At 48.8% G+C, this 27807-nt stretch overlaps 1 protein-coding gene across 5 annotated transcripts in view; it reads left to right on the top strand.

The window, feature by feature from the left end:
- PLXNA4 (plexin A4) overlaps nucleotides 1–27807 on the top strand; it is a 592266-nt gene that overhangs the window by 233679 nt on the left and 330780 nt on the right. For all 5 annotated transcript variants that reach the window (XM_053218068.1, XM_053218067.1, XM_053218069.1 and 2 more), the window contains one exon: nucleotides 10029–10211. In XM_053218068.1, the coding sequence (XP_053074043.1) occupies nucleotides 10029–10211 (183 nt within the window). The remainder of the gene's footprint in view (nucleotides 1–10028; nucleotides 10212–27807) is intronic.

Consider the following 27807-nt stretch of genomic DNA (forward strand, 5'->3'; position numbering starts at 1 on the left):
CACCCCCTGGGGCCCTCTTCCCCCTCCTTCTGTGACACATTCTCCCTCCACCCACACACTACGCGGAGCAGCTAATGCGGCAAGATCTCTCTCACGTGCACACACATGCACACACATGTGCCCCATACGGTGTGTTAGTAGCCCAGCCGAAATGGGCATCTGGGTCTCTTGTTCAGTGAGCACGCAGACCAGCCAGGCTCCACGGTCCGCATCTGCATTCTGGGCCTTTCCTTCAACTCCTGTCATCCTCACAGGGTGGTGTCTTGGCTGGGATTCTGAGAATTTGGACCTCTGGGTCTCAGCCAGTCCTCGCTCCTGAGATACCACTGGGCTGGTGATGAAGCTTCCTTTTTGCTTTGAACTATGTGTCTCATCTTCACAAAGGAGGTGAGAAAAATAATATCCCTTTCATAAAGTGTGTTGAGACTCCTAAGGAAAGAGAAATACGTAGACATTAATAAATAATGAGAGTCATAGAACACTTTGTGTTTGTAAGACGCTTAAAACCTCCACAGCCCCACCTGTATATTCTCCTTTGGTTATAATAACCACCCGATGGGACAGGAAGTAACTTAGTGACATTACTAGGATTTCATACTTGTATTTTTTCTTCACCAGGATCTGCTTTTGAGAGATTTGGGCTCTGCCTAGCCCAGATGTCATGTTCCATATCCCAGGCCTGGTGTGTACCCTGTTCGTCTTTCCCTGCATCTGGCACATGTTATGAATGCTCAGTTAAGGCATTTGAAAGAGAGACTACATTCCAAGCCAGACTCTCCCTGCTGTTCCCTTCAGGTGTCCCTCAGCTTTTGCAAGGCAGAGGGGAATGACCACACCTCCGTGCAGGGCGCTTGCTTCTTTTCATTAACAAACTTAGTGGAGAGAAGGGGAAAAGACAACTAAGAGAGTTTTTCACTCAGCCTCTCCATTTACATTCTTTTTTCCCCTGTGGATTGGGCCCCCCGTGCTGTCCACGTAGATGGAACGGGATCAGCGGGAGAAGAAAGCCCACATCTTTTCCCGGTCTCGGTGTCATTACTGTGTCTCTGTCAGTGTTCCAAAATATAATGTGATTTGTTTGGCTGATTTATCCCGCATGCAGGCAACATTATCCAGACTCACTCACGAGCCCGAGGAGCAAGAGGGGAAGATGCACGGCAACAAGAGTGGGGCTAATAGAATTTATTCCCACTAACAAGGGAATGACCTACCCCATAATTCAGCCTGGCCAGCGGGGCCGCTGCTTCCCGGCGCCCGCCAGAAAACACACAAACTTAATCATTGTGGTGCGCCCCGCTCCAATTACAGCCCTCGTGGCGCGGGGGCTGTCTGCTGCGTTCTGGAAGGGGGTGGGAAGGTGGGATTGATGAGCTTCTTTGCCCTTGACAGGTAGCCACCAGGGACCTCTGAAGTTAAGGTACAAATGGAGAGAAGCGGCACCCAACAAGGCTGTGCTTGGTACCATTCCCAACGCTAGGAAGCCTTCCCTGGTATTTCCCACAGGTCCAGTTTGGACTACTGGGCTAGCCCCAGCATGGTGGCCATCTGCAGAGCTGGGCCAGTGGGGTCCTGATTCTCTTGCTTGGCTGGACTATAGCTCTGGCCATGGTATCACGAGCCTGTCTGCTTATCAGAGGATGGAACCCAGGGCTCTCAGCAGCTGAGCTAATGAGGAGAAGGTCATGGGTTCAACCCCCGGGATCCGATCCCTTGTTGGAGCTACTCTTTGCTGGCTGTGCTCAGCAATTCCTAGGAGGGGTATGTTGCTACAGCTCACTGTTGGTTACAGCGAGGCCTACAGAGAGTGTGCTTGGCTTAATGCCTCTCTCCTGGGAAAACAGCTCAAGCTACTGGCATTAGTTTCCTATCAGAAGGATAGCTTATTATGATGAGGGAAAGACCACTCAGATACCTGGTGCGATTGGGCACAGACGATCTCAAGCACATGCAGAAATATTAAAATGAGTACGAAAATGAGCATTGCTTTTAGCAAATCATTCCCATTGATCCATAGATAGTTAAGTGCTTTCATGATTGTTTGCATTGGAAGCCACAAATACACACATAACTCCTAAAACACAATGACCTCTGTCCTCTATTTTAGTACCCACCCTTTTTAGATGCTTAGAAATCTGGCACTTGACTCTCGGGATCCTTGGTGTGATTTGTTGGGTTGTCCTTCCAAGCCCGAGATACTTCTCATGAAGCCCCTTCAGTAACAGTCTTGTCTAACCAGGTTGTTGTGACTGTGGTTTGCTGGCTTCCCCTCTCTCAGTCTCCATATACATTCATTGTCCCTACAGTCTCATTGGAAAAGACAATACAGGAATCATTCTGAGATAGCACTTTGTAATGAGGTGGATGGGGCCTCATTCCCTCTTTCCGCTTCCGATGCCTGTGCTCACAGCCAGGGTGAGAGGGCCGGCCTTCACTTGCTGCAAGGCTTTCTCTGGCTCTCAAGAGAGTTCAACCGATGGGGTCAGCATGGGCCACAGGCAGACTTTCAGGGGAGGAGATGTTAGAACGAAAAGAGAAAGGAAATTTTATGCAGAACTGTAAAGGAATCAGTGGGTCAGAGTCCAACTTGGGGGATTTTTCCTTGTCACAGAAATGAGCACTCGGGCACATGGGACTATTTTATGGAGTAAGAAGCTTTCTGATAAGTAAATCTAAAACCTACCAGAGCCACCTCAAGATGTTTCCACCTCCCCGAGGATTCTCTTTGCTTACCTTCTCCCCCTGCCGTCAAAGTCAGAGTCATCTCAAGGGATAGATGCACTGTGGGCATCAGACGCTATTGCATTTATTAACCCCTTAGGGGTCAGTGGTCATATTTGAGCTATGGCCCCCAATAAGTGGGTGATTATTACCTTCCTTTACTGCAGGGCTTTACAACTGGAGTCTGTATTTAGACATGAGCTACTTCAGCTTATCTGATCAATATCTCCCTTTAAAAAGAAATCCCACATGTGTAATTCACTGATTCCCTATTTCCAATGGAAGTCTGCTATGGTCAGCTTTCAGGATGTGTGTGTGTGTGTGTGTGTGTGTGTGTGTGTGTGTGTAATTAACAGGAAGAATTTAGGGCTGCTGAGCATGAGGAATCTAAAGACCTTTTCTTTTCCACATTAGCAAGGACCTCATGGGCCTTTGATCCTCTTTTTTTCCTAACTTCTATTTCTTTTCAAAACTTCAGCCCTCACTTTCTTTGGGACCAATAGACCCAGGAAAGGAGGAAGCCCTTTTCTGATGACTGGCCAAGGGCCTCCTTCATAGGGGAGAGTTAGTTGCTTCCACAGGTCCCAGAAAGGCAGAGCACATATCCCGCATGACGGGAGAAGTGGAGGCAGGGGCTCTTCCCTGAGTGGTCTTTGGCCCTGGAATAAGTTCCTTTGGGGTCACCCTATAGCAACCCTGCAGGAAACCCCTACGTAAGATCAGTTTTTGTCCCTCTGGACTGAGGATTTGGAGTTCTGGTGCCGTTTTCCCATCAACTTACTAGGTCACCGGTGGTGGGGACATTGTCGTTGGACGCTATAGGCCTCAATTTCCCCTTTTGCAAAATGAGGCTGTTGGATTCTAAAATCTTGAGTTATTTTCCTTTTCTGAAATAGCTGATATGTAGAAGAGTGGCCATGCCCTGTGCTGGATGGAGCTCTCTGAACTGAGCCCAGATGTCAGCCCTCCTGCACAACCCTGCTGCTGCCCCAGGTCATTGGTCACCATGCCCGCTGTACTTCCAGCGCTGGGTACAAAACTGAGGCAGGGCATGTGTTGCCTTGTCTAGTTGTAGCCCAGGTCTGTCTGTCTCCACTGGGAAAGGGGCAGGGACAGATGAAATGTTTCCATCTTTATATAGTTGGGTCCTCACCTAGGCTTTTATTTAATTGTTCCTCCCTACACATTCTTAAGCATATTAATAAGTGAAGATCAGTAAGTAGTGTTGTCCTCACTCACTGCCTCAGTTTCCCCTAACAGAAACAGGAGCTCCAATAGCCTACGATACCAAAAGTTTGACGGAAAATGGCCCAACACAAGGCTCTTCAGAGGGTAAGCCTGGGCAAGTCTCTGGCACCTTCTCTCCCTGTGTGATGGTCTGGCCTTCCAGCTCTGTGGCGGGGATCCCGGGGTGCTCAGAACTCCTCTGCATGAGGTTGAGTGCTACTTTTGCATTCAGGAAGGGCAGGAGAGCTGGTGTGCTCCCACATGGAAGGACTCCTCTCTTTGCTGGACCAGGAGCTGCCCACGGAGCAAGGGAGGACCAGGTCTGACTTTGTATTTCCACGCCGACCCAGAGCAGCTGGGTCCCTGTTTGGGAGACTTGGCTGTATCTGTCCCTCCCTGCTGGCTCACCTGGCCGGCCTCTTTTGGATCAATTTGGGATATTTGTAAACAGTCGATGCCCGGGGTAAGGGGGGCAGCCTGTGGCTATGGAACAGGCTGTGTCCTAGAGCTGAGCTAATTGGCCCACAGGGGGATGGACCTGGTGACCTTTACCTCATTAGCACCACATTTGGATCACTGAGCTCTGGCCTAGTTCTGACCTTTCCATAATAAGGACTCAATGTGGGGTTTCTGCAAAGGCGGGGCAACCGAGGGCGGGGCCACGACTGTTCCACTTGACTAGGGAGCTGCCAGCAGGAACCAGACTAAGGGCCACGCTAGCCGGGGTGAGAAGTGGTTTCAGGACCAGATCATGTCCCACCTCATCACCCATGGCCTTCAGAGTGGATTGGCACACGTATCGGGTGACAGTGGTTCTTTATGAATGTGTCACCAGGGCGTGGGGCTTGGGGGCAATGCCAAGGAACTCCTGAGGAGATGCCCCCACTGTGTCCCAGCCCTGACGTCTTCCTCAGCCCTCCTCAGAGTCTCCTCAGAGTCTCCCCACTGGGGTTCACCAGGGACCGCTTTGGAGCTCCGGCCCCCGGAGCCTGGGGAGGCTGTTGCAGGAAGGATGCCGGCAGAATAACACCCCCTTTCCGCGGAGATGATAGAGCTTTTCAGAGTGCCAGTCTCTCTACAGAGTGGGAGCAATTTCCCTGTAATTGGTAAAGTAACCGTAACTGCTCTGTCATTTGTATGTAGCGACACATAATTGCACGGTAACCTTTGCCGCTGTGCGCGAGGGAAGCGCAGGAAGCTATTAGATTGTAATTTGGAGTGTCAGCTCTGGCTCTCCACACCACCTCCGCCACCACCGCTGGGGAGGCTGCCGTGGGGCCTCTGCGTCCCGGGGCCAGTAGGGCCTGCTCAGAGTGGCTGTGCTTTCTCTCCCCGGGCCTGGTCTGTGGCGCCCCTGGCAAGGAAGGGGACCTCCATGGCGATGATGCAGGTCCCTGAGTCTCACTTCCAGGGGTCCCGATCCAATAGATCCGGAGGCCATGCAAGAATTTGTGTTTCTTTCTTTCCTTTTTTTTTTTTTTTTTTTAAAGACACAGAGAGAGTACGTGCACATGTGCAAACAAGGGAGGGGCAGAGGGAGGGAGAGAGGGAGAGAACCCCAAGCAGATTCCACACCTGGCTGGGAGCTGATCTGGGGCTACATCTCACCAGCCATGAGATCATGACCTGAGATGAAATCAAGAGTCAGACGCTCAACCAACTGAGCCGCCCCAGTGCCCCAAGAATTTGTATTTCTGATGAATAACGCTAAATGTTCTGGATCTTACACTATTCCTCTGTTCCTTCCTACAGCCTCATAGGCCTCGTAGATCTTTAGGAAGTACCACTTTTGAAATTTCATCTTGATAACATTAGTCTTCTTAGTTGTGATAACACCTCTCTGAGGTAGATACCATGAATTTCCCTAAAAACATGAGCCTCCCAAAGGTTGTCTGAATTGTCTAAGGATGACAAACGATATGAGCTAACATTCCCATAGCACTTAGGAAGCGTCAGACAGTGTTCTATGTGCATTAAATCATGTAATCCTTACCACAGCACTAGGAAGTATATACTCATATTATTATTCCCATTATACCAATGATAAGCTGAGACACAGAGAGGGTAAGTGACTTGCCCAAGGTCACACAGCGCTAAGTGGTGGAGCTGGGATTCAAATCTAGACATTCTGATTCTAGTTCCTCAGTGTTAACCACTGTGAAACTCAGGCTTTTATTTGCTCATCCATCCATCCATCCATCCATCCATCCATCAATTTAACATCCGTCTTAACCTTCTATGAAGCTAAGAGCACAAAGACACATAAAACATGGTCCTGTGTTTGAGCTCATAGGCCCTGGAGTCCTGTGGATCACAGGTCTTAATTTATAAGCCATGTACCCATGAGGACATTCGTGGAAAGCGAATTTGAGATCTTCCTGATTGGGGCAGAAGGGTGTGGGCCCTGGCCTGTTCACAGGGTTGCCCAAAGAGACACCACATATATTTTCATGGAACAGATCCTTATTTTTGCCTTGATAAGAATGAAGCTGCTCTCTAATAAATAAGCATTATACCAATGGCCAAAGCTCATTTGTGGGCATTTGTGGAGCAGCTGAGGGAGAGGTGTGGCTGGGCTCCTGATTACAGTGGGGTCCAGTCCACTCCTGGCTCCTCTGGCTGCCACTCTAATCTTGCTGTTAATGGGGCCCAGGGGAGGCTCCGCCAGGGCAAGAGCAGACACTCTCCTCCCCCACTGCCCAGGGTGTTCTGGAATCCACACCAGCCCTCACCTGTCGAAGGCTTTCACCAATTAGCCTTTTCTTCCAAGGCCCACACGGCCGTGGCATCTGCTCCTTACACCTCAGCCTCCCGGGTCTGTGGGCCCTGTGGGGTCCTCCCTCCTCCTCCCCCTGGTGCTCTAATTACCCTGTGGCTGCTCAGACCCAGCATGGTGGTGTCCTTAGAGAGCCTGCTCTGGTCAGGAGCCATGCTAGGGGCACTCCCTGCAGCCATTCTGTCCCTGTTCTGGGCCGGATTTCCATTAAAAAAAACTAATATGAAATATCACCTTGAATTGACAAAGTGCTTTCCAGTTTACCCAGTGTCTTCACTCCCGTTTTCTCACCTGGCCCTCATGACAGTCCCGTCTTGCTGTATTACAGTCAAGGGGAAGTGAGGCTCAGAGAACAGGAATGCTAAGTTGTATAGTTAGGAAGCAAGCTGCCGTGTGAACCCAAGTCATGTGGTTTTTTTTTTCTGTTATTTTAGTGTTAAAAAACCCCTTCCCATTGCCCCTGCTTTGAGGAAACAAAGAGCAAGGACCCCTTGTGCCATAGCATCCATGCAGACCTGGGCTGCACCTGGTCAAAGGCCTTGCTCACATCTCTATCACCTGGGGCCCTATGTAGAGGGAGAAACCCATGCAAGGTGGGGGCGTGGGAGAAAGCCATCATTGTCCCTGGAATCCCAATGTCACATTGGGAACTCCAGCTGCAGCCTTGGCCTTCTTGGAGCCTGATGACGACACCCTGAGGTAGGCAGTGTCAGGCACAGGTGAGCTGACCAGCTGCCTCCCTCTCAGGGAGCTGTCACGAGCCGAAGACAGGCAGAGCCCTGGCCACCAGGCTTCCAGGCTGGGCTGTCCTTGCTTCTTCCCAATGAAAACATGTCTCCCTGGACCCCTTGCTGCTCAAGGTGCCAGAGTGGCAGAGACTTGCTGCCTCTGAGCAAGCAATGATTTAATGCTGCAATTGGCCAACTCTTTGTGTAGGTGGTTGTTTATTTATTTGCTTGTGTTTTGCTCAGCCAAGGGGAAGAATGGTATTCAGTTACTGACCACTCAGAAATGTAATTCTGGGGGCTGAGGAGCCTAAGCCTCCCAGGTCAGTGAGGCACGCGTTTGTGCCAAGGGTGGTGGGAGACTGTCAGACATGGCCTGCCTTGCTCCCTGCCTTAGTTTCTCCTTGTGTGGAGTGGCCAACCATTTAGCCTTATCTACTTGGTAAATGGTTCATAATAGGCAAGATATGTTTGCTAATGGCAGAAGTCTCTGTGGCACAGCTTAGAGCCAAGAAACTTGGGGACAAGGGCTCCTTATGAAGTGGAGGCAGGAACATGCACGGCCATGAGGATTCCCAGCATGCCTTAAGCCTCCCTGACATGCCTTTCTGGCAGGTCACCCTACCATTATGTCTGGCAGGGAGAAGACACCATCCTCCCTTTATCTGGATTTTTCTTTCTTTGTTTCTTTCTATCCCTTTTACCCTCCACCACCTGTCTCCTCCCCCATTTTCTCATTTTAGGAAAGAACCATAAAGATGAGACTAGACCTTGAAAGCTTGCTCCTAACTTTGACTTCTTATATTGTTTGTAGCGGGGAGGAGCTGAGGGTCGTGTTTGGCCTGGGCTATTTGACCAGACCAAGCAAGAAAGGCCAGGGGGGATCAAAGGCGTGGAGCAGACATCTGCTCTGCACGTGGCTTGCCCGGGCCTTCCCCTGCTCTCTCCAGCCCTACCCTGACTGCCCCCATGATAAGAAATAGGGGAGAGGTCAGGGAGAGGTTTTAGATGCTCAGCGTGTTGTCTTTCCTGAGATGGACAGTCTTGCTCCCTCCATTCTAGGAGGGAGCCAAGGGGTCCCCCAAGTCTCCAGAAAGCTCAGAGTTGGCCACTTTCACATAGCTTTGCTGGCAAGAGCCTGCCTGCTGGTTCTCCAGATGCCTTTTCCTTTGGCTGGATTGAAGCCTTTAAAAAAGTGACACCTTGTATTTTATTTCACTCCTTTTTCTGCAAAGTCCAAAGACGTTTACAGGCATGAGCTCTATAGGCTTTATGGAAACCCATCAAAAAGCAGGGGTTGTTTCCTTCATCTTTATAGAGTGGAAAATAAAAGCACAGGAAGACAGAATAGCTCTTCTAAGGCCACACAGTTCTTCTTAGAAGGAGAGAAAAATCGGCGTAGGTTCCTAGAGCCTCGGAGAGGTCTGTGCCAGACCAGAGCTGTTCGGTGGTGGTGCTGGGGGCCTCTTGCCAGCCACGGCAAGGTCTTCTCCACTTCCCAGTAGGACAGAACCCAACTGTGACCCTGTGCTCATGTGGGGATCTGGGAGCCTGGAATAAAACAGGGCGAGATTCAGCCAAAATGGGCCAAAGGTTTTTCCTGTTGGTTCCCTGGCTCCTGAAACTCTCTGGGATTCAGGAGCAAGAATTGGATCCATGAGTCTCACAGAGTATCTAGGGGATATTCTCTTTAAGGAATGCTAACAGGTGTCCCAGTCATTTTTAGGGAATATAATGTTTGGGAAAGGCTAAAGGAATGTCAAACATATTTCTTCTTAAAAAGACTTTTCAGACCATTCCTATAATTGTTATGAGCCTCCTACATAGTGTTAGAATGTACTATGTTTCAGTACAAAATAATTTGCCCAAGGAGCCCTGTTTTCGTAGAGCATCTTGGGGGGCTTGGCTTCCACAGAAGACACTTTGGCAAATGCTGGTGCAGGTATGACAAGGCCAGGGTTGTCCACCTTCACTGTGGTTTTGAAAAAGGCAGGGCACTTGAGATGGGGCATCATGAGGTACCACTGTGGTTTGTTGAGTTGTTTGTGAGTCTTCCACCTCTCCTATTTCTCTTTCCCCAACTGATTTTCTACACATGCTTCTGTCATGATATTGTCATTCACATGTTAATGTTTCTAGTTCTCTATTCTACACTCTTGAGTCTTCCTCTGTGGTCTGTTCAATAGGAAGGGTAGATGTGGAGGCCATGTTCCTTCTTATTTCTAAGCAGAGCTGCCTGGAGCCCATGCTCATGGGTGCTGGCCCAGTGCTTTCCGATGTGACAGTGATGATGGGCCATCTAAGTTACCAAGATGGTGCCCGGAGGGGTTGGAGGGGGGGCAGAGAGACCATGGAGGCCAAGAGAGGAAAGAGACTCTAGGGATCTGTATTTTTTTGCCATGGTCCTACCACCTACTTAGGTTGACTGTTAACAGGTCACCTAGTTTCCCTGGAGCTGAGTTTTTCTTGTATAAAAGGATTCTTCTAGCCCTGTAGTTCCCTGACTCAGTATTTCTGCTTATTGCCCTGATGTTTCCTCCTAATTTTTCATTTCTTTCTTTTTTTTCTTTTTTAATTTTCAGCTCTTAACCATTGATGATAATTTCTGTGGCCTGGATATGAATGCCCCCCTGGGCGTGTCTGAGATGGTGCGTGGCATTCCCGTCTTCACGGAGGACAGGGACCGCATGACTTCTGTCATTGCCTACGTCTACAAGAATCACTCTCTGGCCTTCGTGGGCACCAAAAGTGGCAAGCTGAAGAAGGTAGGAATGAGATGCCGTCGTTTTGGTTATTGTGAAGGCAATCTATCCCCGCCGGGATAGACATTATCTCATGCTTTCTTACTACTTTGGGCCTGGTGGGCAAGTGATACAAGTTTGAGCTAAGGAGATATGTTGCTCTTGAAGTCATGAATGACAACCTGCCCCTTCTCTGCCTCAAGGTGGAGGGTTATCATGGGCATCACAGTGGGTGAATGTGCAGACTTACTTCTTCCCTAGGGCTGGTATGCACGTGGAGGAGTTACCCCGGCCTCACTAGGCCATCCTAAATGGTGTGCTCTATCCACCTTGGGTTCGTGCGCTAATGCAAAGGCTTTCTAAGGGCTGGGTGACTGGGGAAGGTGGGCAGGGGCGAGGAAGGTACATTTTCTTCTCGCCTCAGCCCTTTTGACTGGTGCATCCATCTGGAATCCATGCAGGGAAACAGATGGGGGGAAATTCAGGACCTGCTAGAGTTGGCGACAAGGCTAAGAGCCAGATCATGGGGTGAGGAAACCGTGGATATTATTGGAGCATAGAAATTGTTTGAGGTGGAGTAGAATGGTGTGATCTGAGACATGAGCCTTTCCTCCTCGTCCTCCAGAAGTTGCTCGCCTCAGGTGCTGGCTGATGTTGGCCCATCAGCAGTTTGGGGGCACCTTTCTATCCAGGACTCTTCTCTCACCTGTTATCCTTCTCAGGCTTCTCATCTCAACGAGTTAGAGCTGGTGCCCTCAAGAGCCCCCTTGATTGGATCAAAAGCCTTCCTAAGACTAAGCAGTATGTCCTGTTTTATGTTGACTGATAGTCTTGTCCCAGGGAAATATTGGTGAACCCACGTGGAGCTCCTGCTTGTTTTATTTAATAGGCTTCCCTTGGAATTCTCTGGATATTGTGTGATTTACATCGAGAGAGTGGCACTGCCAGACCTGAGACAGCCTTGAGTTCTGCTTTCTCTTTGCCGGGTTCCTGGGTATTAGCTGGACACGGTCAAGGGGAAGTGCTTTTGGCAAATCTAGAAGACTTTGCCGACTCTCCCATCCTACTGTGTAATGGCCTGGCAATAATTTCTTTCTTTAAATTCTACAACTCTTGGAACAGGCAGCGGGGCTGGTGTGTGAGAGTACGGAGGGGGAGAGCCAGGGGGAGGTGTGTGTGCGTTGGGAGATGTGTGGGGAGTAGTTGCATGGGTAGTATCTAGAAGAGGAAGCCTGTGTTGGTGAAATGCCATAATGCTCCACAAGGATGATGCAGGCGGTGTGCTACCGTCTGGTACTGCCCAAAGAGGTAACCAGGAAATTGTAGTGTATGGCCTTACACGTCTAAACAATGACTAATTTAACCATCATCTACATAGCTTTAAGAATTATATTTCATAGTTCCCTGCCTCTCTGTGAAGAATGTATTAAACACAGTTGAACGTTTTGTTGCTACCTTGGCCTCCTTGTTGTGATTACTGCTCACGCATCGAAATGAAGCTGGTGGACGCCCAAGAAGATGCCGCGTGCAAGGCGTAGATGCGTTGTCCTGGCACGACTCCTGTGTCTGGTTGTCGCTGCCTCCTGCCTCTTCCTTTAGTGCACATCGTCGCTCGTCACCTCCAGCTGCTGTCAGGAACCCTGGGCGACTCCGGTCTTTCTTCTTCCCTTCATCTGTGGCTTCTAGCTTTCTGTGAGCTGAGTGTCCAATATCCAAACTTGCTGAAATTGTGTCCGCTAAGCCTCAGTATAAACCGAGGAGGGAAGCACCCAAGCTTCGGAGCAGGGGCCTCGAGGGTGTTTCTGTTGGGTGCTCAGATGGTTTCATTCTTTATTATGATTCAGTGAGTTTGGTTTGCTAGAAAAGTGAGTTCTAAATACCAAAGGCATTCCCATATGCAGTTCATACAATGAAATGTCTGTTGACCTGCTCCGCCTGGCCCGATGGGTGAATAAGCACTATTGACAGTAAAAAATAAGAAAGACAATTTGGGCTGCCTTAACTCTTCTCTCTAGTGAGCCCTGTCTCTGTGCAATGGAGAGGTAACTTACCTCAGTATGCTAAAAGATTCCTGTCCATTGACCTTCCTACTCGGTGCAGCAAGATCATTTACTTTCTGGCAAGACTGAATAGATCCTGGAGGAGGCTTTTTTTTTTTTTTTTTTTTTTTTTTGGTCATTGAGCTGGTCGGAATATGGTGTCCATGAAATAAACATTGATTGGGAGTTCAGTGCACATAACAGAACAGTTATTCTCTCTCGGGGGAGAAAAAGAGACATGCTCCCTGGCCATGGCTGCATTGTAAACCCAAGACAGTCAACTTGCAAATATGTGCTGTTGGTCAGCGGGTGGATGGAGGTCAGTGGGGGCTGGCTCTCTGGTGCCCGTGGAAGCCTGGCCCCTGATGGGGAGGTCAGAGTGCAGCAGATCCCCATGACGGTGGCTGAGGATGCCTCTAGGAGTCTGGGCACACAGAGCGCACAGGGACAATCCTTGTAGGGTAGGCTGTAGGCAGATCCTTGCCTTCAGGTGTCCCGGGAGGTCGGCCCAGCCAGCAACGACAGGCATCTGACCAGGAGGCTCGAGACTTTATAAACCTCCGCCGGCATTTCCCATTTTTTACTTTGGGGAGTTTATATAAGAACAGTTCTGTTTCAGCAACCTGGGATGTTCCATTTAATTTCCCGAGCAGTAGTGGGATTGGTGAAGCATAAACATTTGAGAGGTAAAGAGCAGAGAGGGTCATGTGGGGGGAATGAGCCAGCGGTCCTCCTGGGGAAAGCTGGGCCATCGGGGCAGCCAAACTTTCTGCTCCATGAGCTCAGAGTGGCAGACTTTTTAATAGTTTTGCTGGAGCTCAGCTACTGCCGCTGCAGACTCAGCACAGCCGGCCCAGGGGACAGTCGGAGTTGGGAAAGGAAGGCTGGGCCGCTGAGTCTGTTGTTTGAAATAACAAAAAGCAAAACTGGCCAGTTTATTTATTTTTTCTGAACAATAGAATTTCCCACCACCCCTGCTCACTGAGCACTAACCACTCCCCTTTCCTTGCCATGACTCTGTATTGCTTTTCCCAGAGGTTATCAGACCACATTCACCTTTTGGGCAGAGGCCCAGCCATGAAATGCTTTGGGGCTACAGGAGGATTTTGCGGGAAGTTTTGTGAGCTACTGCAACCAGGGGGTGAGAATAATGGAGATCACACTGTAGCCGTAATTACAGAGTTGTCTTCTCCGAGCCCTGTAATAATCTCCTGTGTGTATCAAGGGCTTTGCAGGGTTCTTTGCAATATGACAAGGGACTCGAGGTGGGGAGGGTGGGTGGGAGGGCTTGGGGGTTTGCTGTGGGTTTCGGGGTCTGGGAGCTAGACTGTAGCTATCCATAGGCTGCCCTCAAAATTACTGACTTTTCCTTTTGTTTGAAAGGTGTGGGTCCCCATCATTTGCAACCTTGCCTCTGATGACCATAATTTCACTCTTTTAGCGCACACATCACATGAGGCAGAGGGAAAGGAGGTGAGGAAAGTGCCAATTTGGATGTCTTTTATGTTTTCCGGTATGTGAGTGTGTGTGTGTGCGCGCGTGTGTGTGTATATGTTATGGCTAGTATTGGCAGCTTTTTCATGGTGAGCATTACAGGCAAGTGCTGGTAAGCAATGTGACATATAAATGCTGACATATAAATAGACACCAGGAGGTACCTAGGAACTTAGAAATAACCCACAGACTGTTAAAATTTCACCTGCAGGTAAAAATTATTAAGGCAAACACCATCCCGATCTGCTTTAGGGTGTCTGTATAAACCTGACAATCTTTGTCCCAAGATGGGGTAATGAGGTCAGTGTGACAAAAATCTCTTTGCTTAAATACTTGGGCTGGAACCCTCTTTCCTTGCCTCTTCATTCCTACCACTAAGTGATCCTATTTTATGGCTGCTGTTCAGCAGTGAATTACTGCCTGACATTAGTGGGAGAGACTAGTGTTCATTGTGAGCCAAAACATCGTAAACTTCCACTTGACGTGTGATTGCTCCTTTCATTTGGTGAATGCATCGTTCCTGAGTGTTTCGCTAGGTTAAACTATTCACACCTAAGGGGCAGAGTACTTTGTGGATACTGGTTAAGCAGAAGTCTGGCTGGCCCAGCCACTGGCTTGTAGTATGATATGTACCCAGGTGTGTGACATACCAAGACTTACCAGCCCCTCGTGATAGGAATTGAGTGTGTGTCTGCATGGAACATCAATAGGAGTCGATGTCACAAAAGAATCATTCTCATTGGGAATTATTATGCACATTAATTTAATCTGCCTATTTTTTTTTTCTTGACCCTGTTTTGAAATCAGTTTGCTTGTGTTCCATATCCCCTGATCATGGATCAAGAAGGGCAAATAAACAGAAGTAGAGTGGGGTAGAGGGAGACCCACCTGGGTCTGTGTCATTCTGACCATAAGTTCTCAGCAATGGATGCTGTGTGTGTGTGTGTGTGTGTGTGTGTGTGTGTGTGCATGCACGTGATGCTCACATCAAAGAGCAATATCAGATTAGAGATGTATAGCCCCTGCTTTGCAACTTCCTGAATGTGTCTGAGAATTCTTAACATTCACCTGGAAATCTGAATCAACTTTAAAAATAAATTCATGCCATAGAAAGGACTCCCAAGTGGGTGAAGACATCACGAAATCAGATGGAGAGGTAGTGTTGGAACTCAAACTTGCCTGGGGACCCTGAGATTAGAGCACAGGTGCAGGTATCTGGTAAAGGACTTGGTCAGTGAGCTCTGCAGAGCTGCTGGCTAGTTTGCATGTGCTTAGGCACTCAAGCAGAAGGGAAAAGAAATATGGAAGAATCAATGCTGGACAATTTCCATTATGGAAAAAGACCATCAAAGCATTTTTGTCTGATTGTTTTGTCATGTTGTTTTTGCACTTCCCACTGCTGGCTTTGCAAGTATGAAGCCTGTATAGATCTTAAGCCATGGGTTAAGTGGAGAGGAGCTGAGGTTGAAGGAGCTGCAGACAGAAGAGCACCACAGATATTCCAGGAACTATCATGCTCCTTCCACTGATGTCAGTCACGTCTAAGAGATGGCTGTTCTGTCATTAGTTCTTTAAGCCTGGGGACCAACCTCACCTCATGTCATCTGCCCACCTCTAATCCACCTCTCACCTTTTGCAGTCTCCCCTGCTGGGTTTTAAGTCTTTTTGTGCATGCTGTACCCAGTAGATGTGGACAGCAGCTGAGCTGGTCGATGTCCTCTTGGGCGTGTCTTACATTCTTGAGCAATATTAAGTTTTTGCCCAACCATCCATTCTACATAAGTGTATCCCACTGGCACTCATTTCTTACTCCTTCCTACTTTACACTAGTCTGCCCTGGGGCCCACCCACTGTCTCTGCATGGCCTGGTTGGGGCGGGGGGTTGGGTCTCAAGTGATCGCTCAGAGCAGACCTGAGCAGGCATGGGGGAGGTGTCCTCGTGACGGAGTTTCGGTCTCACCCACTCTCAGAGCAGCTTGACATCTTAAGCTGGGGAAAAGCCTCCCTCTTCTCTTGGCATCCTCTTGAAACACACTTTGAGATCCCCAGAAAATACTACCTCAGGAACATTTGTCATTTTATTTTCCAAATGATCATTAGTAGTGCACATGATTTAAGGAGATAGTCTCAAATGAGCTTTGCCAATTCAAGACTTATTGATACACGTGTGCCACTTTTTTGAATCATATGTGTGTGTATATATATACATTTGTGTAGAATGATCCTGATCATAAATTAAAATGCAAACACGTTAAAATTGAAGAGAGTGCTACAGAAACACCCCAAATCATAGAGCACACTCAGTCAGCTGATGCTCAAATGCCAGACACGCTGGAGGAATTTATCCAGTGACACATGCAATTGAAGTAAAATATTGTGCTTTACAAGAACATATCATTAAAATGAAAACTAGCAGCATATCAGGAGTCTGGCCATGTAACCAAGACAACAAAGATGGAAGAGTATGAAGGACATGGTGTACCAGAGCGAGAGGGGGGAGCAGGGGCGAGAAGAGGAGGGGGCCCCCAGCTGGAAAGGGCCCCTTACTGCTGGGCTCGCATCGGACAGATTCTGCACCAGAGGAGAATAGAACCTTTCTGTCAATACCGATGAGGGCTCTCAGTGAGGGGCAGGACCAGGGAAGGTCTTCATCACCTGAAATCAGTGCACTTCCCCAGCCCCTTCGATGGGTGGACCGACTCAGGACCCACCAGTCGGAGCTCTGACTGGGAGGTCTGCTTAGAGTCCCTACTTGTTCACAAGTGACTTCTGTGAATGTGGCCACGTGCCTGGCCTCTTGGGAGTGTCACGGTGTTTTTCCCAGCAGCTTTGGCTTCTCGTAGAGGCATTCATGGGACTTTTAAAATAGTTCCCTCAAGCCTGCTGTATTCACTCCACACCTTCTACCCTGCCCCAGGTGACCAAGGGGTATTAGTTAATTGCGGTGTTAACAGATTACCCCAAAACATAGAGGCTTAAACAAAACATGTGTTGTCTCAGTGTCTGTGGTCAGGGCACTGTGGTCACGGCGTAGCCGGATGGTTCTGGTTCGGGGTTACTGACAGATGACAGTCAAGGTGTCGGCTGGGGCTGGACGGGGGGAGGATCCACGTCTCAGGTCACTCACGTGGCTGTGGGCAGGTCTCAGGTCCTCACTGGACACAGCACACACCACGTGGGCCTCTCCATGAAGGCTACTAACCCAACATGGCAGCTGAGAGAGAGACAGGAGAGGGTGAGCAACATGAAAGCCCAGGTCTCTTTGAAACCTAATTTCAGAAGCAGCATCCTGTCACCTTTGCTATATTCTATTCCTTAGAGCTACCAGTCATGTGGTCCAGCCCACCCTCAAAAGGAAGGGCTTCCAGCTTCCACAAGGACATGGATATCAGGAGGCAGGGGGCACGGGGACCCTTTTTGAGGCCGCTTACCACACGAGGGCTCTGTGTCAGAGCCTTGGGGGGCACCTGAGCCAATACTTTTAAACTGTGAGTGATGTGAGACGGGACACAGCCTGGCTCAGGGACAGCTGTGGCCCGGGCCCTGAATCCTGCTTCTGGCTCCCTAGGGTTTGATTGTACAGATGTGTTCAAGAGTCCGGAGGATGAACAGGAAGAGGCCATGTGGCCTGCCGTGCCCAGGGCCAGAGGGTGAGGGACTGTCCTCAGCAGGAGGCCTGGGAGCTCAGAGAGGCAGTCCCAGGCACTCTACTAATCTTAGGGCAACAGCGATGGTTTAGGATGGTGGGTGAGTGATGTGTCAGGTCTGAGAGCTCTGCATGGCCTTAGAGAATCTGTGCCTCCTGACTTTGCTAGGAATCACCTACTTCCTTTTTCTTTTTTAAAGTTTTACGTATGTATGTATGTTTGTATGTATGTATGTATGTATGTATTTAGAGCATGCACAAGCAGGGGAGGTGTAGAGAGAAGAAGAGACAGAATCCCAAGCAGGCCCCTCACCATCAGCGCAGAGCCAGACTCATGAACTGAGAGATCGCGACCTGAGCTGAGATCAAGAGTTGGATGCTTAACCAACTGTGCCGTCTGCCCTCCTCCCCCCCCCCGCCCCCAGGCAACCTGGGAACCACCCTTCTTTAGGAAAGGGGTCACTTTTGAGGGATGGAGCTGGCAGGAAAGGGGATGGGAAGGGAACCTGAGTGCTTTGCACGGGGGCAGAAGTCCCAGACACTGTTCTAGGTGATCCACATGCACAATCCTCAGCATTTCCTTTGGGGTACATTCTATGACCTCCATTTTACACAGGATGCAAGAGATTGAAGAATGCCCCAGAGGTCACATGTTTTGATCTAAGATCTGCCCTTTGATCCATTTATATAGTAATATCATGGACTCTACTGGGGTTGTGCTGTCCTGGGTAAACCTCGCCTCCACAACCATTGAGCGGAAGTGGTCACCTGGCCTCCTGCACCCGGCCAGCGTGCCTGGTGGCCAGAACCTTCTTTCATTCCCTCTGCCACTACCCTGGCTCAGGGCCCTGTGCTCAAGCCTGAGTGGCTGTAACTGATTTCCCATCTCTAGGTCCCTCCCCTCTGTTAATTCTCCTATAAATGGTGCCAGATTCATCTATCCAAAACAACTCCAATCCCGTCTGTTTCCTAGTTAAAAAAAAAAGAAAAAGAAAAAGAAAAAGAAGAATCACCTCATCCAAGCTTCTGTGGCCCCCGTGCCTGTTGCCCTGCATGTAAATGGCCTGACCATCCTGTCCTGCAGTTCAGCCCTTCAGCCTTGGCCCCTCATGTTTTGAGTCCTCGAATGCCCTGGCTAAATTTAAATACCAAGGAAGAGGCTCCCACCTGAGAAACAATGGGGCTCCCACCTACATGGAAGCTCTCTCTCCTCCATGACTTCCCTCTGGAGGAGCAGTTATGCTGGGCCCCATCCTGCAGCAGAGTGGGCGGTGGCCTTGGGGAGGGCTGGAGCTTTCTGGGAAGCAGACAGGCTGTGCTTTTCCACTTGCACTGACCTGCCGCCCAGGACACACTCCGGTGTTCCTTTGTCTTTCTTTAGCTTCCCACCAGAATGCTCTCTCCCAACAGCCTGGAGGACAGGGTGTAGTGGTTCTAGAGGATTTTTCCCATTACGTACGGGTCATCCAGGGTCCCTGTCTTTACTCATTTGGAGGATGGCTGCTTCTACATAGATCCCAGAACTGCTTTGCAAGCCCTGTGGAGCTTAGGACCTAATTACACCGTCTCCTTACCACTCCTGGTCATTTGACCACCTCCCCCAACCAGTCCATCCCAGGCTTCTTTTTCTCCGTAAATGCCCATCCCTCCAACCCAGAATTCTTCGCTGTGCCCTCAGCCCTCTCCCCACTGCCCCCTCTCAGCTCTTGCCCATTTCTCCCTGTCGTTATGTAGTATTGTACTTCTGCCAAACAAACATCCACTCACAAACATTTTCTTGTCCAATTCACCCAGGACAACTAGTGAGGCCTGGGACAGCTCAGCCTCCACAGTTCCTTTCTAGATTTGGTGACCTGGAGGACAGTGACTTGAGGGGCACCCTTTACCCCCAAGCCACCCCTTGATGCTCATCACCAGGTGGCATTATCTCTATTGTTCATTGGAGACACCAAGGTTCAGGACGGTGAGGAGTGGGAGCCAATCTTCATCATATCCCGTGTTGCCAGCATAGCTGGATGGGGACCCAGGTCTACTCTGTTGACCTGCTTCGCTCCCACTCGGAAAACAGGGCCAAGGAGTGGGTCTGAGAGCAGTGAGTGTTGGCTCAGGGGTCTCCCCCACCCCATAGGCTCTCCCTTCCTTGAGGCCACTCTCAGGCTACTGAAACACTGGCATCCCCAGTGCCTCCCCTGGTCCCGGTTTTTCTGCTTTCCAGAAGACTCTTTCAGAAGCCCCCTCCCCTCCCCTCCACCCAAGGCTCCTGAAGCCTTGGAGGCAAGGAGGGTGGAAGGGAAAGAGAACAGGAAGGAGAAGACTCTCCCTCCTGCTCTTGCCAGGAGGATGGATTGTCTTTCTGCTCATCTACTCCCATCTCCCCACCAAGATGTGAGCCTGCTGGGGTGGGGGCAGCTGAATCAGAGTGTGCCCCCGTGGTTGGACTTGAGAGGCCAGATGATGCTGAAGCCACTGTACGACTTGCTCTCATCACAGCATCTGGAATTTCACCCAAGTGCTACTGCTTTTCAAGTCTTCCCAGTGGGAGGCCCCGATGCCAGTGGGTTTTCAGGTAGAATTATACCCAAGATCCTAGGTTTTTGATAGTACGTCTCATGTACTCTGTGTTTTCGATAACAGTGAAGATGGTTGGAGAGCTTTGGTTTATTCTTTAAGATCTGTGAGTTTATAAATTCTTTAACTCAGCCTCTCTGCCGGCTCACCAACATTTCCTCCAGTGATCATTCAGCTCTTTCCATTTTCTTCAGCCTACTCCAAAAGATCATAAACGTGATTTTCTACCAGAAACAGGACTCCTCTATGGGGACTTCTCACAATGCGTGAGTAGGTTTTTTGAAAACTTGTGTGTAATTATATTTTAAATGCTTCAGATTAGCATACCTACACGATCTTTGTTAATCTTTATGTTCGCAGTTGTTTGGGGGCCTTCCCTCAGACATACTGGATGTGGAAGAAGAAAAGACATTTTATACCTCACTTCCAGGGTGAATTTCTTTTAGATCCTATGAGGTTTCTCAGGCAGAATCAGCTTAGGCCTTGGGGAAACCAGAACTTGCACATCGTTGACCTTAAGTGCCACCATGGCAGCTGGGGACACTAGATCCCACCATGATCTGGGCAGCATCAGGCCGCATGGATTCCAGCAGTACTATTTCATTGCATCCAATGGAAAGATCGTGGGCTTTGGAGGAAGAGATATGAGCTCATTGAAGGAAACCAATGAATACTTTTCCAAACGAAAGATCCTTTTCCAAAATGGATACATAATATATCCATTTTATCAATTTGAGCTGTTATTCAGTGCTGTTTTGATGATGTAGAAATTGCAGGCAATCAGAGATTTCAAAATCTGTAGTCGAGAACATCTTCTGAAGGCAGTTTGCTTATTTTCTTCACGTAAAAAAACAGGTTATTAATATCACTGGATCTTTGTCCTGGTGTGTCTAAACCTTCCCACTTAGACTTCAGGTGCCCCATGCAGTGCTGTCTGAAGGTAACAAATGTATCTGAAGACTGACTGTTGAGGCTTACAGCACATGGATGTGTGAGGAAGTGTATCAGCTAGCTTAGGCTAAGTTATGCTGTGGTGACAAATGGCCCCCGAATTTAAGTAGCTTACCACAGTAAAGGTTATTTCCAGCTCACGTTCACGTGCACCCTGGTTGGGTGGCAGCTGTACTTCACGTGATTTATTTGGGACAGAGACTGAAGAGCATCCCTTCTGTCTGGAACATGCCAATCTTCCATCAGAAGGAAAACAGAGATGGTAGAGCTACCTGATGGCTATTCAAGCTGTCTCTTGGAAATAGTACTCATTATTGCCACTCATATTTTATTTTATAAAACCAAAATGAGTGGTGTGGGAAATAAAACTGTGCCACAGGAAGAGACCTGGTGTGTACATGTGTAGGGAGGAGGCGGGGAGGGGCAGAGAACATTTTGTCAATAACACAGTTTACCATAAAGACTATTCATGTGAATGTCAACATTGAGTCGAAAGAAATATCAGCTTGGTCATCTGTAATGCACAGGATGTTTCTTGACTTACAGAGTCATGGTCTCTTCTGGCTTAATATTGGAGAAAATGTGTGAGAAATATAGGATATGGCTGATTTCATATCATCACCCCCAGACATGGTGTTGGAGATTTTTTAAAAACTAAATTGTCCATAAGCTGTTTTTTTTTTTGTTTTTTTTTTGTGACTTGCTTTTTCTCCAAAAACCAAAACTAGAGTTGTTCAGTTCCTTCTGTTAGGCTCTGCATGCTTATATTTCCCTGGATTCAGTTTTCCATAAGACTGAGGGCACTTTTCTACTTAAATACAAAGATCAGATTGTGCTCAACAGTTATCTCTGGGAGGTAATTAAATTGTCCAGATTTATTAGATCATTTCTCTTACCTACTATTAAATGGAGCCTCCCAAATTAATTTTCCCTGAGTAACTTAACCCCCAAAGATCCCCCCACTTTCCCCTCTAAACTCTGCTTTTCTAATTGTGAATTCTGAAATTCATTCTGGATACAGGCAGGACCGCTGGCCCCTAAATTTCATTCCTCTGTGCAATGAATCCAAGCTGGGCATTCTGGCTCCAAAGCTAGCTCCCTACTCACAGCTACCTCATGGACCTCCTTATCAGGGCTCCCTACTATCCACTGCCCTCTGGAAAAGGCATAAGAAGTGCAGAGCTGGAATCCCAAGGGGAGGAAGCCATCCTGAAGACTGGTTTGAAAAACGTTGATTTTTAGTTCTCAAACTTATTTTGTAGCCTGGCAATTTTTTGGCTGACATGTCTTAAACTTGCACCATATTGATGATGCATGAGAGTCATTGAGCATCCATAACTGAGGAAAATGATATGTATTTTCATGGTTGAGCTGGTGGCAGTGATTGTGAGGGCCTTGGCAATCACAGAAAGCTGATGGAGGAGTTGCCTTTTTGCAAATATACTGGGAGGGGGGTCCTCATATCCTTTCTAAGCTCTCCACCTTCTATTTCCAGGTAGGTAAGACATATACCCACATATGCATGTTTCTGCGCACCCTCCCATATATATACACACATTCATGTCATAAACATGTGCATGCACCTAATCCTCATGTGTACCTGTGCGCACCGAGCATGCTCACTTAGGAGCCAGACCCTTCTCTTTGCACTGAAGCCCAGGGCTGGTCTTCCCGTGTGCCGCCCTCTCTGACTGGGCCCCACCTCCCTCGTCTTCTCTCTGGGAAATTAGCAGCACAGCATCTAATCAGTTTACCTCTGACTCTCCCACTTTGGCTTCAAGATGATGACAGAGTGGAGCTATTTAGCTGTCAAATGTGCTGACTATTGCCCAGATGGACAGCGTCTCAAACATCAGAGTGGGTTCTTTCTCCTCTGTGTGTGTGTGTGGGGGGGGGGGGGGTAATGAGTCTCCCAGTTGCTTTTTTAAGTGCTTCTTGCATCTGCCTTTCATTTTAATGCCTCCTGCCTGCTGACCTCGCTTCCCAGCAGCCAGCCTAAGTGTGATTCCCATAATTAGCTTAGTGATAATTTAATCTCTCTGCTTTAAATTTGATTGTTTTTGAGAAGCTTGGGTCTGGGGACAGAGGAAAGGGGACCTTTGTGCCTCCCTGAACCTTTGCTTTTGTCTGGACTTTCTCTGTCAGGGGGCAGGAGCCGAGAGGAGTCACTGGGTTGGGGTGGGGGTGGGGATAGTGAGAGAGAGGCCCATGGCATTGTGGGTAGATACTGAACAGGAAGCCAAAAGCTCTCCTTTCACTCCTCCTCTTGTAAAGGGGTTCCCTTTATTTGTCCCCAAACCCCTTCGGAGTATGAAGGCATGTGGGTGTGGATATACAAAGCCCTCTAAGATGCTTAGGTGAGGAGCAGCTCAAAAATGGGAAAACAGTAGACTTCTTCCATGGTCATGGCAGCCATTTTCTTAAGCCAGAGAAAGGCAAGGAACAAAAGGAGCCACTGAATGCCACCCTGTTGCTTCCCACACTCATTCCTCAGCATCACCACAGTCTTCATGCCCAAGAGTCTGTATCTGTGGGTTGCCCGTGCCTCTCCATGGTTAGAAACCAGACCTGCATGTTACATGAAGAGTTGGAACTGACATCCAGGAAGGCTCAACTTTGTTGCTGGCAGCACATTTTGGACAAATTGTTTGTCCATATTAAATTTCACCTTCTGAGCATTGAGCATATTGATATATGCACTCTCCATCTCTCTTATGAAGAGCTGAGGAAAATAGGACTTCACATCTGGAGAGCACTCTTTGATTCACCAGGAGGAAAAAAATAATAAAAATTAAGAAGATGGTGAGGATCATATGACTTTCTGTGCTTAGTAAACTTCTAAGAACAGTCTTCAAAATCCATGGATGTAAACACCCCCGTGAACCCAGGCAAGGAGTGTGAAAGGTCTCCAGAGATGGGAGTCTCTAGGGGAAACCTCAGATGCTCCAAATAGATGCACTAACCAGTCCTTGTGGGGTTTCACTGTGTGTATATGTGTGTACCTACACACTCAAGATCTCTTTGGCAGAAGTTCAGACGCCCAATGAGGAAGGTGAAAGATAAAACTCAGCTGAGTCACCCTTAGCTACTCACTGAGCTGCTATGACATGTGAGATGCTGTAATGGGTGAATAACCTGGGCAAAGAGGGGGCACAGGCAGGGTACCACTCAGCTCTGAAAAGCTTGGGTTCCCTCCTACCATCTCCTGCAGCCTGGAAACAAGGTCTTTGATTTATGAGCTGACTTTTAATTAAAAGAACAGCAGAAAAGAAATCTCATTTTGCCGCGACAGGATAAATGGTTCACAATCTGAACTAATTTTGTTTCTTCTCCAGATGTCCCAGCACTGCAAGTGTGTGTGTGTGTGTGTGTGTGTGTGTGTGTGTGTGTGTGTGTGTGAGAGAGAGAGAGAGAGAGAGAGAGAGAGAGAGAGTGTGTGTGTGTGATGGGACGCTGGCCCAGTGCTCTGGGTCTGACCCTCTAATGCTTCTTTGCTCTCAGCACTGACCTTGCCTCCACATTTTGGGTCCTGCTGTGCAGCCCCAACGCCCACTTCCAGGTGTACATCCTTTCCCTGAGTCACGATTTCTCTTTGCAGCTTTCCCCAGCATCTCTCCTTGAAGAGACGCTGTCAGTTCTGTTTCAAGTTGCTTGTAGAACTTTCTTTCCTTCCTTCTTTCAACCATGTTGATGCTTATGTGCTCTTTGTCAGAAGAGATGTTATTTTGGTGGTCACCCCAAATTCTCAGGATGTTTTTATTTCACTGACAGCCCCTCATGATGCACTTCCCAGGGTGGAATTTACCAGACTCGCAGCCCCTGTTCTCCGGGACTCAATCTGCACTAATATGACTGAAACTGACATGGGAGTAACCCCCACCCCCACCCCATGTGTTTGGATGCAAACTTGGCCTTTCTTATGTGACAACATTTATTTACCATCACTATCCGTCACCTTTAGCAATATGATATGGGCTGCTCTTTTCTGCAGTCCCTATGTTCTAGAAATATCGATATTTGCTATTTAGAAGTATATTTCCTTCTATCTGAGAAGGTATCATGTCTATTCTTAGTATCTTTATCCTTCCTTCTACCAGCGAGGTTTGTCAGGCCCTGTCCACTGGCTGAGGAAGCAGAAACCAAGGGTCCTTATCCCAACCAAAGGACGCTCCTGGTACTACCCTGCTGTGACTTTTGGGCACTATTAGAGAAGCCACTGTGGACGCTTTGTTCAAGAGAATAAGAGAAAATCTGCTCACAGAACATACCGAAAACCCTCAGGGGACCTGGGCAGCAAAAACCACCAGCTAAGATAAGCCAGAAAACAACTGTAGAGCCATGGAGAGGGGTCTTGAGCCAATGGCAAGAATTTGGGTTTGCACTTGGTGACAGACTCTCATCCTTCTCTGCTGCTGACTCACTGTGAGGGACAAGGGACAATCACCCCCCCCCCCCGCCTTTGCAGGGTCTCAGTCTTATTTGCAGTAAACAACAGAGGGAATGAGCTCTAGTCCTCCCCCACCTTCTGTCTGCTGTTGCATTTATAAATACTCAGTCACATAATGTCCTGGTGTCAGCACGGGGGAGGTTCACAGGGACATAAGCCACCACTTCACAGTTAGAATGTTTGCCTGCCACTCACATCAGACGAAGTATGGGTATCTGTGGACTCCCTTAAAGCACCAGCTCATGCAGCCTGATGCCCGCTACCAAGCCCGGCCATCACCTGCACCTGCTTCTTTTTCGTGCGTGGAGGGAAGGACCCCTATGCCCTCCACCTATGTTATGGGACCAGTAGTGACGTCCCCTTTCCAACCTGTCGAAGTGATGCTTCCCAGAGCCCTGTGAGGCCCTGGGGGCTGTTCTGCCTGATGAGATCACTGGTGTTAAACTTGTCTTTGCTGACAGCCCAGAACCGGGTTCCAGGGTTCCTGGCAGGCTTGGGAGGTAGTCAGCTCAGTGGGGGATAGTCCCACAGGTGCCCCAGCTCCTGCCACCACGGCTGTCTGTTGAGAGGGACTTCCTTCTCCTCTGACAGTTCTCTCCTCCCCTTTTGGCTTGCCAGCTTCTCTGTTCTGAAGATGTGGTTCTGGGGCACCTCCGTGGCTCAATTGGCTAAGCATCCAACTCTTGATTTCTGCTCAGGTCAGGATCTCATGGTTTGTGGGTTTGAGCCCCACATCAGGCTCTGTGCTGATGGCATGGAGCCTGCTTGGGATTCTCTCTCTCTCTGCCCTCCCCTGCTCATGCTCTCTCTGTCTTTCAAAATAAATAAATAAAACTCAAAATCAAAACAAATGAATAAAGTGTTTCTGTGCCCGCCACCCTGCCCTGATCCTGGTGGCCTAAAGTGCTAGTATAAAGCAAGGTTGGAGAATGCACACGGCATCGGTGAGAAGTGACATGTCACTTCCCTGTTTCTGCGTGTGGACGGTTGTCTTGCATCACAAGAACTGGGGTTTTGTGTTGTGCAACTCTGCCCCCAGGTAGGGGCTGAAGGTGGGTACTGGAGCCTGAAAGAGCTCCTCTCCTCCTCACGCTCCTGCATGTCTGTGGTCTGGCATTCTGACAAATGAGTTTGGGACTCGAAGGGTCCCAGAAATTTAGAACAAGACTTGGGAATCCATCATCAGGAACCAGGGCCATTTGAAATGGAAGGAGAGGGCTCTCCTGGCAAGGGAGCTGGGCCAGGGAGCCCCCCACAGAGGCAACAGGTGAGGTAGATGAGCTTCCCTGCTGGGAGGACTCCACCGGGAGCACCATCAGGGAAGTCAGCTGTGGAGGGGTGAGGGGAGCGAGCACCAGGCACCTCGCCAGAGACCAGTAGTGGGTGTATTAGTCTCCTATTGCTGACGTAACAGATTATCACAAACTGACCGACTGAAAACAGCACCGATGATTCTCTTACAGTTCAGTAGGTCAGAAGTCTGAGATGGGTCTCACTGGGCTAAAATCAAGGTATCCGGGAGCTGTATTCCTTTCTGGACGTTCTCAGGGAGAATCTGTTTCCTTGTCTTTCCAGCTTCCAGAGGTTCATTCCTGGTTCAGGGCCCTCTCCCTCCATTTGCAAAGCTAGCTATGCTGCATCTCTGGAGACTTTCTTCTGTAGCCTCTGCTCCTTCTAACCACAGCTGGGAAAGGATTTCTGCTCTAAGGACTCATATGATTAGATTGGGCTCACCTGTGTAATCATCAGCGAAAGCTGAGTCCACTGCGAAGGTCAAAATCACTAGTTCATCAGTCAAGGCTGGGGAAGGGAAGAGAGGAAGGTGAGAGAAAAGTGAGCAGCTACTATGTGCTGGGCCCTCTGCTACCCAGCCCTTACATGTGAAAGTCTAGGGCTCTCACGGCAGCCCCACGTGGTAAATGTGTTTGCTACAGTTTTTCCCCACAAGGACACTGAGATCCAGACCCCAGAACCCACCTCCTTGTATTATATTATGTTCCCTCTCCTTTTATGGACATAAAAGATTTTGTATGTGTGTGCCCGTGTGCATTTTAGAGTTAGATTTCGTTTCTTCACCCAAAATCCAGCTTTGTGTAGGGGTGAGGCTGGGCATGTGGAGAGTTTGAGGCTCCAGAGAGGAAACCCTTGGTACTAGCATCTTGGGCAGCTTCTGAGCATTCCAGGGCCCGTGTTCTGACCTCAGAGAGCGTGGGCCTTTTCTCTTGCTGCTTGTTGAAATCCCAAATCCCTGGACTCTCACCACAAGCTTCTATACTTACAGGACTGATCTCAATTGGGCTTGTGAAAAGGAACAGCTGATGTGTTATATAATTCCCTTTCAAATGTGTGTGTAACAGTATGTGCATAAATATAGTGTGTGTATGTGTGTGGGGGGGGGGGTTGTTCCTGGAAAAGCTGAGGAGGACCTGTTTGCCATTTTTGATGACTTCTTCTAAAGCATTCCTTTGCCTGTCT

This window comes from Acinonyx jubatus, chromosome A2, assembly GCF_027475565.1.
Source record: "Acinonyx jubatus isolate Ajub_Pintada_27869175 chromosome A2, VMU_Ajub_asm_v1.0, whole genome shotgun sequence".
In the NCBI taxonomy this organism is placed as follows: Eukaryota; Metazoa; Chordata; class Mammalia; order Carnivora; family Felidae; genus Acinonyx; species Acinonyx jubatus.